We start from the raw sequence: 17,017 nt of genomic DNA on the forward strand, positions 1-17,017 counted from the left end.
AAAAGAAATTTGTTTGTGATATTGAATGCAAAGCAATGACGGAATATTGATCGATCGATCATGTCATTGACTGACCAAATGCTCAAAGGGCATTGAACGATCGCATAAATGATCGCTGAAAGGGGATAAGCATCGATATTGATTTGATGATGAATGGAGATGTACAATGAAATAATAATTCAATTTTCAATATTTTGGATATTAAAATTAAAAAACTTGAATTGAGATTTAAATCAAGCAAACTGATCTTGGGTGGTTTTTGTGAAATCAATACCTGACATAATTTCAGAAAAATTCTTGACACAATATTGAAGGAAATTATTGCGGTGTTTCGTGCTAGTTCTACTAGGAAAAGAAACAGTCGAAACAGTGGAGTGCATCTGGCGAACCACATAGGTTTTTTTCTAATCTGAGCTATGATCAGTAGATTTCAGAAACCGGGTTTATAGTGTATCAGGTGGGTGACAAAGTTTTCTGTGCGTTAAATAAAGACCACCCGACTCGTATAAGTGTCACATGTTTAAGCTACGTCACCATCGAATCTCGCATGTAAACATAGTCATGAATTATGGCAATCTCCCTATCAAGAAAAAAATTGATCTAGCAACAGACACAGTTATTCCCCAGAAGAGAACGACACTGCCTTACTGTCACTGTCAGCGCGTGCTGGAGAGAAGGTCTTCCGGGATGTTTTGAAGAAAGCGTGGAAAACATGTGTACCTGAGACTCGGATCCACGACATCCGTATGGGACCCAAGAGTAAACCCAGCTGACCTCAGGTCTCTCTAAGAAGATCGACCGGCTTGTGGCCACCCAGCGAGAGAAGTGACGCATGCATTTGAAGGAAGCCGATCTTGGATGCAAACAGCTTTTAGTCAACGATTCGGAGCTTCGTTTGATGGGCAAACTCCCAAGGACGATATCTGTATAGCGAATCTACAGTTTGAAGATTTCTCCCACGCAGAGAATTTGTCTGCAGACCATGTCAACAGGAGACAAAAGCAAAACTTCCGTACACTTAGACCAGATAGCCCACTATTAATTTCTCCATGGAAGCATCAATGTCGGCACATAAGAGGGACGAGATCCGAAGAGTAAATACAGCTGTCCCCAGGTCTCGGTAAGGACATCGACCGGCTTGTGGCTACCCAGCTAGAGAAGTGACGCATACATTTGAAGGAATCCGATCTTGGATGCAAACGGCTGTCGTCAACGATTCCGAGCTTCGTTTGAGGAGCAAACTCCCAAGGACGATACCCGTATAGCGAATGCATCGTTTGAAGATTTCTGCAATGCAGACAATTTGTCGAGCACCCCCCAGTCTGCAGACCATGTAAACAGAAGACAAAAGCGAAACTACCGTACACTTAGACCAGATAGCCCACTATTAATTTCTCCATAGAAGCATCAATGTTGGCACATAAGAGTGACGAGATCCGAAGAGTAAGCCCAGCTGACCTCAGGTCTCTCTTCGAAGATCGACCGGCTTGTGGCCATCCAGCGAGAGAAGTGACGCAAGCATTTGAAGGAAGCCGATCTTGGATGCAAACAGCTGTCGTTATCGATTCGGAACTTCGTTTGAGGGGCAAACCCCAAAGGACGATACCCGTATAGCGAATGATACGTTTTAGATCCGAAAGAAACCCCTGGTGACCGCAGGACTCTCTAAAGACATCGACTGGCTTGTGGCCACCCAGCGAGAGAAGTTGCGAAAGCATTTAAAGGAGGCCGATCTTGGATCCAAACGACTGTGGTTGACGATTCGGAGGGGCAAACTCCAAAAGATCATGTAAGCAGAAGACAAAAGCGAAACTTACGAAAAATTATACCATATAGCCACCTATGAATTTCCCAATGGAAGCATCAAGGTGTGCAGATAACAGGGACGATATCCGAAGAGAAACGCAGATGACCCCAGGTCTCGCTAACGACATCGACCGGCTTGTGGCCATCCAGCGGAGACGTGGTGCTAGTATTTGAATGTGGCCGATCTTTGATCCAACCGGCTGTGGTCAACTTTTCGGAGATTTGTTAGAGGGGCAAACTCCAAAGGACGATACCCGTATAGCGAATGCACCGTTTGAAGATTTTTCCCCGGCAGATAATTTGTCGAGCTCCCCCCAATCTGCAGACCATGCCAGCCGAAGACAAAGGCGAAACTTCCGTACACTTAGACCAGATGGCTATGAAGGTCTAGGTCATCAGCCCGGAGTGTTTGCAGACAATGTAAGCAGAAGACGGAAGCGAGACTTACGTACACTTAGTCCAGTGAATTTCCCATCCCAATGGAAGCATCAACGTGTGCAGATAGCAGGGACGATATCCGAAGAGAAACCCCTATGACCCCAGGTCACGCTAAGGACATCGACCGGTTTGTAGCCACCCAGCGAGAGAAGTGGTGTAAGTACTAGAAGGTGGCCGATCTTAGATCCAAATGGCTTTGTTAGAGGGGCAAACTCCAAAAGACGATACCCGTATAGCGAATGCACCGTTTGAAGATTTTTCCCCGGCAGATAATTTGTCGAGCTCCCCACAGTCTGCAGACCATGCAAGCCGAAGACAAACGCGAGACTTCCGTACAGATATACCAGATGACTATGGAGGGCTCTCTCTCTATGGAGGGCTAGGTCATCAGCCCGGAGTGTGTACTTCAAGCCAAATGGCTGTGGTCGACGATTCGGAGCTTTGTTAGAGGGGCAAACTCCAAAGTGCGATACCAGTATAGCGAATGCACCGTTCGAAGATTTTTCCCAGACAGATAATTTGTCGAGTTCCCCCAGTCTGCAGCAAGCAAGCCGAAGACAAACGCGAGACTTCCGTACACTTAGACCAGATGACTATGGAGGGCTCTCTCTCTATGGATCTCTCTCTCTCTATGGAGGGCTAGGTCATCAGCCCGGAGTTTGTACTTCAAGCTATAAATGTCGCCAAAATTTCCACCGCAATTGGCCCATACCTTGAATGATTGACTCAATGTCTTCGAAATACCTGATTTCGATTACACTTCTTTCCCCTGTCACAAAGATTCCTGAAGCTATATTACTGCCCTACTTCACAAAACACCTAGGTTAGCTGACATCAATCTCTGGTAGGTAGGAATTGGGATGGCTGCACTTGCCCGATATTAATTTGGGCCAAAACTACTCTAGTCCGTCTTGGAAGGGAGGTGGTAGGACTCAGAGAATTAATCTGGTAGTTTCTTAGACCTTCTTGTTATGTTGGCTGATGGGAGCCACCGTGGTGCAATGGTTAGCATGCCCGCCTTGCAGACACAACGCAGAGCTTATCACAAGTACGAGACACATGCTGGCAACGACCCCAAGAATCTTGGGATAGTCTGTTGTCGAAATTGTTACGCTATCGACTATAACTCATCTGCGCCTGCGTACTTCTGCTGTCCATGTACAGTCGACTCCGCTTTAGCGCAATGCGCTTTACTGAAAAACCTCGGATAACTGAAATCGATCGCATTCCCCAGTTGTTTTTTCTGTCCATTTCATTTAAATTACTCCGCTTTAGTGAAACTCCGCTTAACTGAAAAAATCGGATTACTGAAAAGTTTTTTGTGTTCAAATGAGTTTCGTCACATTAGTATGACTTCGCTTTACTGAAAATGCCACATTCTCGCTATTGAGAGAGAGTACATTTTCTTCTCCGTATTGAGAACGCTTTATTTCAAGTGAAGATGGCACTTTCAAAACAGTTTAAATCACTCTGTAAATAAAATCAACTGAAAGGTAAAATTGTAGATGGCACACACACGGAATCAAACACCTTGTTTTTATTATTTTATGTACATAGCATTGGTCATAAGTTCGGTTAACTGAAATTGAGTGGATTTTTTTCCAGTTATACGGAGTCCGCTTTACTGAAACTTTTTCAGTTATCCGAAGTTCGCATTACTGGAAGTTTTTTTCAGTTATCCGTAGTCCGCTTTAGCAAAAACTTCGGATAACTGAAATTAAATGGCTGCATTTTTAACGTTTCAGTAAAGCGGAGTCGACTGTAGTGAGGATTTGGTGGCGGATATCCTCAAAGCAGTGAAATAGCTGGTAATATCAGCAAGGTAGACCGAGCTGATCGATGGCGACAGTGACGACTCTAACTCAACTGTCTGAGTACATCTGCTGTCAATGTAGCGTGGATTTGATGGTGCTGGTAAGATCAGCAAGGTACATGTTTAGCAGATCGCAGACGTAATCCACAAGGGGCTATAATGCCATGATTGTAAATCGCCCACATGTGAAATAATTTCAACGTCATTAGGAGAGGTGGAGTAACAAGATCGGTAGAGGTTAAACAGTGCCGCAGATATCACTCCACTGTTTTCCTCAACGAGGGTTCAAATTCTTATCTCCTAACTCACGTACTGCAACCTTCTCACTCACCAGCACCTGATAAAGTGCACAGGTTTAAGCAAGCCAAACAATGCTACATCCGGTAAGGCGCAATATGAACGAGCCAAGCCCATCGGAATCGATTTCAGAAAAGACCGGCATGATCACCTGATCGATAGCGACAGTGACGGGGAATAAGGGTGGCATAAGGCAATATTTTCGTACCTACCGGTAGGTTGGGGAGGAATAGGGCCTCAAGTGTCATGGCTATTGGCGAGAGAATAGGGATTGGTCTATACGATTTGGCCTTGCTCGAGCCTTTGCTTGGCTATAGTAGATCATCACCCTATCCGTTTTCCAGACATCGAGTGATTCAAAGGACAAATTGAGGAGTCTGGCCAAATACTCTCAGTATTCCCAGATACTTCAACATTAGCATTGAAATTGGTAGAGGCGCTTGGATGGTTTTGCACTACTGATGACTGATGATGGTAACTTGTGGAGTGTTGCTGGTTCCGAGACTGTGAATGGCTCTTCTGAGGATGGATGAGGAATGGAGGGAATAGAAGACAGATAAAGGTTGAACCGTGCCAAAAATATCACGCTACCTTGGAGAACTACCTGCTTCAATTTACGAAAGATCGACTTCCTATCCATAAATTGTACGTACGATTCACTTCTGTTCGAGTCTTTGACTGGGTTCAGTAGTGGAATCACCCTATCCAGCTTGCAGTCATTGGTATAATGAGTAATTCCAAGGGCAAATAGAGGAATTTGAAGTTGATTTGATTCGACTAGAAGTGAAATTCCGTAGGGGATCCATCGCCTTGGATGGTTTTGCGCTGCTGATGACATTGTGAAGGTAAATTGTGGTGTGTCGGTGGCCAGGAGACTACGAATGTCTCTCTTTTCCGCTCTATAATGGGGGAGTGGTTAAAAGGTTAAACCATGCCGGAGATATCACTCAACTTTGGAGATCTCCCTGCTTACCACTACGACGGGTCGACTTCCTATCCATAAATTGCACGTATGATTCGCGCTTTCTCGAGTCTTTGACTGGGTTCAGTAGTGGTATATTTTTATCCTTTTTCCAGATATCGGGTATGGTGAGTGATTCTAAGGACAAATTGAAGAGTTTGGTTGTAATTCCAAGGACAAATTGAGGAGTTTGATTGAGTACTTGACTTGATTAGAATTAAAATTCGGTGGGGGTCCATCGCCTTGGTTTTGCGATGGGGGAGCGTGTAAGAAGATAGATAAAAGTTTAGCAGTGTCCTGAGATATCACCAAACTTTGGAGACCTCCCTGCTTCACACTTCGACGGGTCGACATCCTATCCATAAATTGCACGTACGATTCACCCTTTCTCCAGTCTTTGACTGGGTTCAGTATTGGAATCATCCTATCCTTTTTCCCGATATCGGGTATGGTAAGTCATTCTAAGGACAAATTTTACTCAAATTAAAATTCACTCAGAAGGGCTGGGAAGTCCTTCGATGGTTTTGCGCTGTTGATGACATTTGTAACTTCGGACGAGTTACAAATTGTGGTGTTTTGCTGACACCGAGACATCGAATGACTCTTCTTTCCATTCTATCACTGTCGGGATAGTCAACAAAATATCGGATTAAAGAAGAAGCGCATCTCTTCGGCTCTTTCACCGTCAAATCTTCGAAAATTATTAAAATCCCATCACCCCTTGTAGCGGGATAAAAGAGGGCCCTTACTGTTTGTTGACCACAAAATACCTATTTCTGTTTCTTGGTTCCATTGTTTCAGAAGCTCCAATAGAATATGAATAGAAAAAAAATTCTGAGAAATAATTTCATCACGTTAGATGCGGGCCTGTTTAAACAAAATCGTAATGTTCTCAAAACTTTCAGATGTCTATCTGACTTCCTTTTTGATGTTAAAATACCCTGACCTCTGAAGAATTGTAGAACATAAACAATAAAAAAGAAACAAATATTTTTTTTCAATAAATTTAATTTATTTTCCATGTTCTTGGACATATTGTTTTTGTTCAACATAAAAATTTTAATTTTCTGTAACATTTAAAAATAAAATATTACAACATATTTGAATTGAATTTCTATAGCATACAGTTTGTACAAGTTTTAATAAAAAAAAAACTAAAACAAAACATAATTAATTTATTACATCTAGACAAAAATTTCTTTGGAATGATTGTTGTGGATTCTATTTTGTTTCCTTCACACTGGTTTAATATCAAAAATAGTTTAAATTAAATTTAATTATTTAATAAAAAAAAATAGGAGAGTAGCTTAGTTTTTTTTTTTATTTAAATATTTTTGTAGATAAATATATAAATATAAACGCAACTAACTACAACTATTCAATTATTATTATTATATTAATTACATTAATTTATATAGTATTATAAGTTTTTCTTTTTTTTTGTATAATGAAAGCATTTAAATATGGAATTGGAAAATGTTGTCTTTTATTATTATACAGACCATTTCATAAAAATTAATTTTAGTTTTATTTACTTATAGAAATTTTAATATATATATTTATATATAGACACATTTTTAATTTATTTATGTTCAAAAATTTACAACACACACATGTTTAGACTAAAGCCTAAACTTATTAGCAATAATTGATTGTTTTTTTTATTTACATCTAGAAAACAATGAAATGGAAATATTTCTTGAAATTCTTTGGTTAAAAATTTATAAGAACATTTATAATTATGATTTATTACAAATATATTTAGCATTCAGTTTATTTATACAATTTGTCTGATTTGATTTTGATTTATGGTTCCTATAAAAAATTTTGGCAACATGGGAGTTATTTCAAGATTTTGATTTTATATTTCACAAATAAAAGTAAGTAAGAAAAACAAGATACAAAATTTATTATTAATAAAATTTACTTTCATTTAAAATTTTAATTTTAATTTTGGTTTTAATTTTAATTTTAATTTTATTTTGAATTTTGAATTTTAAATTTATAACTTAAATTTTTTATTTTAATTTTATTTTTAATTTTAATTTTATTTAAATTTAAATTGTAATTTTATTTTAATTTTAATTGTAATTTTATTTTACTTTTACTTTTAATTTTAATTTCAATTTTAATTTTAATTTTTGATTTTAATTTTATTTTAATTTAATTTTTATTTTTAATTTTAATTTGGATTTTAATTTTAATATTAATTTAAATTTAATTTTGATTTTAATTTTGATTTTGATTTTAATTTTATTTTGAATTTTATTTTGAATTTTAAATTTTAAATTTTATATTTTAAATTTTAAATTTATAATTTTAATTTTATTTTAATTTCAATTTCAGTTTTAATTGTAATTGTAATTTTATTTTACTTTTACCTTTAGTTTTTTTTTAATTTTAATTTAAATTTTATTTTTAATTTTAATTTGGATTTTAATTTTAATATTAATATTAATATTAATTTTGATTTTAATTTTTTATTTTAATTTTTTATTTTAATTTTTATTTTACTTTTACTTTTAATTTTAATTTTATTTTTAATTTTACTTTTAATTTTATTTTAATTTTAATTTCATTTTTATTTTAATTTTAATTTTAATTTTATTTTAAATTTAAATTTTAATTTGGATTTTAATTTTAATTTTAATATTAATTTTGATTTTAATTTTATTTTTATTTTTAATTTTAGTTTGGATTTTAACTTCAGTTTTAATATTAATTTTAATATTAATTTTGATTTTATTTTGAATTTTATATTTTAAATTTATAATTTTAATTCTTATTTTTATTTTTATTTTCATTTCAATTTTAATTTCAATAGTAATTTTATTTTAATTTTAATTGTAATTTTATTTTACTTTTACTTTTAATTTTAATTTTGTATTTTTATTTTAATTTTATTTTATTTTTATTTTAATTTTAATTTTATTTTTAATTTTAATTTAATTTAAACTTCATCTGTACCACGATGTTTCTCCCGTTTTTCTTACCATTTTTGATTTATTTTTTTTATTTCTCTGTTTTTGTAACATTTAAGTAATAAATAAATTAAAATTTTGTGTTTTTTCTATAACAGTTGTATTCAATATTGCACATGTTCGTTGTTCGGGCCTGCTTAAAGACATTTGAGTATGTAGAGTATGCGTACGCGGATGAGTTGTGGGCGCCATAGAATTTGAGGAAATGGCGCCCGAGCTGGTATGTTAAGAAGTACGAATATGATGATGCTGTTGATTTGATGAATGCAACAACAATTGGGAATGATGATGATGCTGTTGTTGTTGTTGGTGGTCAATATGAAGCTGGTGATGTTGCTGCTGCTGCTGTTGTTGTTGATGATGTTATACCAGCAAGGATACTTTTTGGCAATTCATAGCGGTTAGCTGAGCATTTAATGCAGCATTGCTTGTGGGTCCATGTGATACCGCATGTGATGCACCACCACCACCGCCATTACCTCCTAATGACTGGGAAGAATTTAGATGTCCTGTTTGATTTGTCCCACTACCATTGGAATGTAGACCATTTTCATTTTGTCCACTTTGTTGAGCAGCTGCTGCGGCGGCTGCAGCAGATGCTGCTGCCAAAAATTCCACTTTACCCATATTCCTTTCCAATAGGGGACCCAAATTTGTATGCTGTGTCTCTTTGTGACGCCTCAGATCCACTTTGCGTTGAAAAGCTTTGTGGCAAAGTTTACACGAAAATGGTTTATAACCAGTATGCTTGCGTGAATGGGTGATGAGGTTGGAACTTTGACTGAAGGCTTTACCGCAAACTTGGCACTTGTGGGGTTTTTCACCTGCAATGGAAAAAGAGACGAAAAAAAAACATGGGAATATAAAAAACCGTCTACAAAATTTCATTTTTTATTTAAAGTGCCATAAATTGTTCTTTGGCAAGAAAGAAAGACGTACAGAATAACAGAGATTTTGGTATATACTGGGAAATAAATCTGGAAATGGGTGGAGGTTAACGAATGATTCGTACAATAAATCCATGGATAATTTCAAAAGGAATACAAAACATTTTTTTCCGGCAATCATAAAATAAAACGAAAGAAGAATCACTTAAGATATAAAAATAATGAAGGAACCCCCAAGAAAGTGTAAATACCACAGACATCAAGCCTATCGTGGCAGCCAAATCCATAGGATAGAAAACTCAAGGCTAAATCTATGGCATAGTTTTGACGTTAGAGAAAAATCCCCACAATCAGGCAAACGGAAGAAAATTTACAAATTTCTTTAAGATTAAAACAAAAAATTTCAAGGCAAAACTTAAAAGATGTAATAGAAATTTAACAAAAATTCAACCGCAAAAACCACAGAACAATGGTTTAGAAACCAACCCTAATACCATCATTGTCATTATCATCACCATCATAATCTACCAAATTTGAAGACAAACTTTAAATGGTAATAAAATTGTTGATTGGATGGGGGAAACATTTTTAAAGCTTTCCCCACATTAGAATGGGGGGAGGGTGGTGCAAACAGGGTGCCTGTTTGGTTCATTTTTGGGGTTGCTTTTTAATGTGAGGAATTCCATATGGGGTTTGAATTCTACATTGTTCTGTATGAGCAATACAGACACACCATTTTATGAGATATATACAGATGTAAAGAGATTGATTGTTAAAAATCGTATAAGTGAAATAAACTTGACCAAATTTTCTATAGAAATAAAATTTTGACAAAACTTTCTATAGAAATAAAATTTTGATAAAATTTTCTATAGAAATAAAATGTTGACAAAATTTTCTATAGAAATAAAATTTTGAGAAAATTTTCTATAGAAATAAAATTTTGACAAAATTTTCTATAGAAATAAAATTTTGACAAAATTTTCTATAGAAATAAAATTTTGAAAAAAAATAAAATTTTTGCCACATTCTCTATAGAACTAGAAATTTTCCAAAATTTACCATAGTCATACAATTTTGACAAAATTTTCTATATAAATAAAATATTGACAAAATTTTCTATAGAAATAAATTTTGCAAAAATTTTCTATAGAAAAAAAATTTTGACAAAATTTCCTATAGAAATAACATTTTGACAAAATTTTCTATAGAAATAACATTTTGACCTAGAACTAGAACTAGAAATTTTCCAAAATTTACCATAGTCATACAATTTTATTTTGACAAAATTTTCTATATAAATAACATACTGACAAAATTTTATATAGAAATAAATTTTGCAAAAATTTTCTATAGAAATAAAATTTTGACAAAATTTCCTATAGAAATAACATTTTGACAAAATTTTCTATAGAAATAATATTTTGACAAAATTTTCTATAGAAATAAAATTTTGATGACATTTTCTATAGAAATAAAATTTTGACAAAATTTTGTATAGAAATAAAATTTTGATGACATTTTCTATAGAAATAAAAATTTGCGAAAATTTTCTATAGAAATAAAATTTTGAGAAAATATTGTATAGAAATAAAGTTATGACAAAATTTTCTATAGAAATAAAATTTTTACAAATGTGCTATAGAAATAATATTCTGACAAAATTTTCTATAGAATTTGGACAAAATTTCCTAAAGAAATAAAATTTTGACAGAAGCTAAACTATAACAAAGAAGCTAAACTATATAGAAGCTAAACTATAACAAAATTTTTTCTATAGAAATAAAATTATGAAAAAATTTTCTGTGGAAATAATTTTTTTTTATAGAAATAAAATTTCCCAGTTTTACTTCTATAGAAATAAAATTTCCCAGTTTTACTTCTATAGAAATAAAATTTTTAGGTCGAATACCTTTGTTGTTAGAATCTATCTCAAAAATTTGAGATATGTTTTATAAAAAATTTTCAATAAAAATAAAATTTTGACAAAATTTTCTTTAGAAATAAAACTTTGCAAAAATTTTCCATATAGAAATAAAATTCTATAGAAATAAAATTTTGGAAAAATTTTCTATAGAAGTAAAATTTTGACAAAACTTTCTATAGAAATAAAATTTTGACAAAATTTTCTATAGAAATAAAAATTTGAGAAAATGTTCTATAAAAATAATATTAGAAAAAATTTTGTATAGAAATAAAGTTTTGACAAAATTTTCTATAGAAATAAAATTTTTACAAAATGTTCTATAGAAATAAAATTCTGACAAAATTTTGTATAGAATTTGGACAAAATTTTCTATAAAAGTAAAATTATAACAAAAATTTTTCTATTGAAATAAAATTATGAAAAAATTTTCTGTGAAAATAAAATTATAACAATTATAACAATTTCCAAATTTTACATTTATAAAATAAAATTTCCAAATTTTATTTCTATAAATTTTTTTTATTTTATTTTTTATAGAAATAAAATTTTGGAAAAATTTTCTATAGAAATAAAAACGCCGTTCGGACTCGGCTATAAAAAGGAGGTCCCTTGTCATTGAGCTTAACATGGAATCGGGTAGCACTCAGTGATAAGAGAGAAGTTCACCACTGTGGTATCACAATGGACTGAATAGTCTAAGTGAGCCTAATACATCGGGCTGCCACATAACCTATCCTAACCTAACCTTCTATAGATATAAAATTTTGACAAAATGTTCTATAGAAATAAAATTTTTCAAAAAATTTCTATAGCAATAAAATTCTGACAAAATTTTACATAGAAATAAAATTTTGACAAAATTTTCTATAGAAGTAAAATTATAACAAAAATTTTTCTATAGAAATAAAATTATGAAAAAATTTTCTGTCGAAAGAAAATTATAACAATTTTTTTTATAAAAATAAAATTTCCAAATTTTATTTCTATAAAAATATTTTTTTTATAGAAATAACAATTTATATATTCTATAGAAATAAAATCTTTAGGTCGAAAACCTTTGTTGTTAGAACCTATCTCAAAATTTTGACATTATTTTCTATAGAAATAAATTTTTTGATAAAATTTTCTATAAAAATAAAATTTTTACAAAATTTTCTTTAAAAATAAAATTTTGCAAACATTTTCAATAGAAATAAAATTTTGACAAAATTTTCTATAGAAAAAAAAATTTGCAGAAATTTTCAATAGAAATAAAATTTCGACAAAATTTTCTATATAACTAAAATTTTGACAAAATTTTCTATAGAAAAAAGATTGAGAAAATTTTTTATGGAAATAAAATTTTGACCAATTTTTCTATAGAAATAAAATTTTGACAAAATTTTCTATAGAAATAAAATTTTGACAAAATGTTCTATAGAAATAAAGTTTTGACAAAATTTTCTATAGAAATAAAATTTTGGAAAAATTTTCTATAGAAATAAAATTTCGACAAAATTTTCTATATAACTAAAATTTTGACAAATTTTTCTATAGAAAAAAAATTGAGAAAATTTTTTATAGAAATAATATTTTGAGAAAATTTTTTATAGAAATAAAATTTTGACAAAATTTTCTATAGAAATAAAATTTTGAAAAAAAATTCTATAGAAATAAAATTTTGAGAAAATTTTCCCTAGAAATAAAATTTTTGATAGAAATAAAAGTTTGACAAAGTTTTTTATAGAAATAAAATGTTGACATAATTTCTATAGAAATAAAATATGGATAAAATTTTTTATAAAAATAAAATTATGGTAAAATTTCCCTAGTAATAAAATTTTGGCAAAATTTTCTATAAACATGAAATTATAACAAAATTTTTTCTATAGAAATAAAACTTTGAAAATTTTTTCTGTGGAAATAAAATTATAACCATTTTTTAATTAAATAAAATTTCTAAGTTTTATTGCTATAAAAATATTTTTTTATAGAAAAAAAATTATATATTCTATAGAAATACAATTTTGAGGTCGAAAACCTTTTTTGTTAGAACATATCTCAAAATTTTGATAAAATTTTCTATGGAAATAAAATTTTGACAAATTTTCTATGGAAATTAAATTTTGACAAAATTTACTTTAGAAATAAAATATTGAAAAAAAAATTTTGACAAGATAAAATTTCTTTGTTTAGTAGTTTTTTTTTTTGGTAAACTCTTCTGCACATTTTGGTAAATTAGTTTTGGATTGGGACCATTTTATAATTTCATGTTTTTTTCAATGTTTTTATTTTGTTATTAAAAATATTACTTTACTTTGTTATAGTACATATGAGCCAACTTATATAAAGCCATGAGGAATTTAAAAAATATATATTCGAATATCCAACGTTATATTCCTATATGTATATGTCAATCTTACCTAAGATTGTGCTAAATAAGAAAAATGCGAATACTTCACTTTAGCTTGAATCAAAAACAGAAAAGCACATTGAAAATGGGAAAACATTTATCCAAGCGCATCACTGGACAAATCATTTGTATACTCTTGTCTCCCTTCATATAATCTGTGCTATGGCACGTGACGTTATCTGGGCCGTTAGCATATGGACGTGCTTAGAAAATCCAAAAAAAAAAAATAAAAATGGAGAAGGAGAAGGAGAAGGGATGCAAGAAAACTAAACTGACAAAAAACTGTTTTTTGAAAAATAAGCACAGACTTTTGGCGTGTCATGCAAGCAAGCATATAAGCAATGTTTTGTACTAGAACACTACTATGGAGTAGGATAAAGGGGTTACTTCCACGGTTGACACTCGAGCCATAAAAAATCTACAAAAATTTGAAGAAATTTTTACCAAAAAACTAACAAACAAAAATCTTATTTTTTTCAAAATTTTATTTCTGTACAAAATTTTGTCAAAATTTTATTTCTTAGACAATTTTGTCAAAAATGTATTTCTGTTGAAAATTTTGCCAAAATTTTATTTCTATAGAAATTTTTGTCAAAAATTAATTTCTATTGAATATTTTGTCAAAATTTTATTTCAATAGAAAACTCGAGCCATAAAGAATCTACCAAAATTTTAATAAAATTTTACCAAAAAAACTACCAAAAAAAAAAATCTTATTTTTTTCAAAATTTTATTTCTGTACAAACTTTTGTCAAAATTTCATTTCTTTATAAAATTTTGTCAAAATTTTATTTCAATAGAAAATTTTTGAAGTTGGAAAATAATATTTGACAAAATCTAACAAAGCATTAAGAATTCTACCAATCTACCAAAGAATAAAAAAATTTACCATTTTTGGTAGAATTTTACTTTGGCAACCGTGGTTACTATAAGCCTTTGTATAAGCAAATAATGGTTTGGGCTACATTAAAAACAGTTGACTGGGATTCAAAAAGATTTTAACATTAAGGACTTTATTATTAGTTATATGGGTTTTTCCCAGTGAGTCTCTGAGATATTTTTTTTTTTATTTCATAAAAACTTTAAATCAAGTCTGCGATATTCTTAAAATAAATATTCGCCTATATTCGAAAATATTTTTTATCTTTTTTTTTAAATTTTAATATAATTTCATTTTATTTTAACGCATGGGAAATATTGCATAAAAATCCAAAAGGATGGTTTCCAATATTCTAAATCTCTTTATGTATGTCAAGGTTTTATATCTACATTGAGCTAATGTTAAAATATATACAAAATTGTTTTCTATCAGTATGGAATAATCAGACATTTTTTAAGGCCCATTTATTTCGTAATTTCTGTGATAAAAAAACATTTTGTGTTTTTTACTTCATTTTTAATTTCGTTCTACCCTAATGTCCAAAACGTAATCATTTTGGTACATCAACATCCGAATCTATGTGTGTATGTATTGGTTCGCATTTGTGTGTATATGTACATATACATGACTATTCTACGATTTGCTGTGATATATAGTGCGTTTTATTACACTGTTTTTGTTTGAGCTTGTTGTTGTTGTTGCCTTTAGCTATGGCCATTGGCGGAGCTAGAAATTTTCTCTGGGGGGGGCTATGCCCCCCCAGACATCCTTCAAAATTTTGTCCAAATTTCCGAAGCGATAAATTACCCCTATTGATAAAACTATACATGATTGATACTATCATTTTTTTTGATTGAATACATTTCAATTAAAAACAAGTAAGTAAAATCTAAAGTCGGGCGGAGCCGACTATATTATACCCTTCACCACTATGTAGACAAACATTTGTGTTACCATCTCAACTACTTAAAATTTGCTGGGAGCTATATAAAGGTTTGCATTTCCAGATACAAATACTTTTAATGGAAACAATTTTTTGTACTTCTACAAAAACTCTAGAATTAAAATTTAAATCGGCTAACGCCCTGGGATGATACACAATGTTAGTAAAAAATATGGGAAATATGAAGCGAGAGAAATTTTAATGCAATTGTACAAAAGAGATTTTTAATTTTTCAGGCGATGCATATGTATTCGAGATATAGGACAATTAGAGTAATATTTACAATTTTTGCTACTCAGCAGTGGCGATTTTACAAGGATATTGGTTAGATCTCGCCAAGATATGTGTAGGGCGACTTGGAGCCTTATTTAAAACTCATCCGTTCTGTGGAAATTTTGGCATTGCAGTGTGTAGGATATGGGGAAATCATCACAGAATTTTGTGTAAACTGTGAGAATTTTGGCCATATTTGTATTCTCTGTGGAAACTATCCAGTCAATTGGAGGAAAATCCCATTGAAAATGGGTCTAAAATATGAAACAGTCGACCATATTTCCCCAACTCTGGTGTACGTATATATGGGAGCTATATACAATCTGAACCGATTTTGAATAAATTTGACATGTATAGTTAGAATAATAATTCTGCTATCTATGCGAAATTTCACGTAAATGGGAGTATAACTTTGGCCCCCCTGGTCATATGAGTGCAAATCGGACGGGAGATATATATGGGAGCCATATCTAAATCTGAATCGATTTCAACCAAATTTGGCACAATTACCTATACTACTAAACGTACTCCTTGTGCGAAATTTGAAGCAAATCACGGCAAAACCCTGGATTTTGAGGCCATATAAGTTCAATCGGACGAAAGATATATATGGGAGCTATATCTAAATCTGAACCGATTTTAACAAAATTTGACACACTTAACGATACTATTAAACGTACCCCTTGTGCAAAATTTGAAGCAAATCACGGCAAATCTCTGGCTTTTGTGGCCATATAAGTTCAAATCGGACGAAAGATATATATGGGAGCTATATCTAAATTTGAACCGATTTCAATCAAGTGTACCAAGCATTGGTAGAATGTCAATTCTACTCTTTATGCAAAATTTCACGAAAATCGGTAGTAACCTTTGGCCTATGTGGTCATATGAGTCTAAATCGGACGAAAGATATATATGGGAGCTATATCTAAATCTGAACTGATTTTGCTGATATTTTGCAAGTTTTTTGAGACTCATAAAATATTCGGATGTACTGAATTTGAAGAACATCGGTTGATAAACACGCCAATTATGACCAGATCGGGGATAAATATATATGGCAGCTATATCTAAATCTGAACCGATTTTTTCCAAAACCAATAGCAATTGTCTCTGTCTCAAGAAACGGCCCTATGCCAAATTTGAGGACGATCGGACTTAAATTGCGAGCTGTACTTTGTGCACAAAATTACATATACAGACAGACGGACGGACAGACAGACAGACAGACGGACATCGCTAAATCGACTCAGATTTTAATTCTTACCCGATCGGTATACTAAAAGATGGGTCTATGACCACTATTTCTTGGCGTTATATACAAATGCACAAACTTATTATACCCTGTACCACAGTAGTGGTGAAGGGTATAATTAATTAGATCAATTAATTTCATGGTTGAAGACAAAAAATATTTTA

General features: G+C 31.5%; 1 protein-coding gene across 1 annotated transcript in view; it reads right to left on the reverse strand.

The window, feature by feature from the left end:
- Positions 1–8,275: 8,275 nt before the first annotated feature.
- The window catches only part of sens-2 (zinc finger transcription factor senseless-2), a 75,700-nt gene continuing 66,958 nt past the window's right edge, over positions 8,276–17,017 (reverse strand). The window contains exon 5 of the mRNA XM_075293716.1: positions 8,276–9,120. Coding sequence (XP_075149831.1) covers positions 8,660–9,120 — 461 coding nt within the window. The 3' untranslated portion in view covers positions 8,276–8,659. The remainder of the gene's footprint in view (positions 9,121–17,017) is intronic.

This window comes from Haematobia irritans, chromosome 2 (assembly GCF_050003625.1).
Source record: "Haematobia irritans isolate KBUSLIRL chromosome 2, ASM5000362v1, whole genome shotgun sequence".
In the NCBI taxonomy this organism is placed as follows: Eukaryota; Metazoa; Arthropoda; class Insecta; order Diptera; family Muscidae; genus Haematobia; species Haematobia irritans.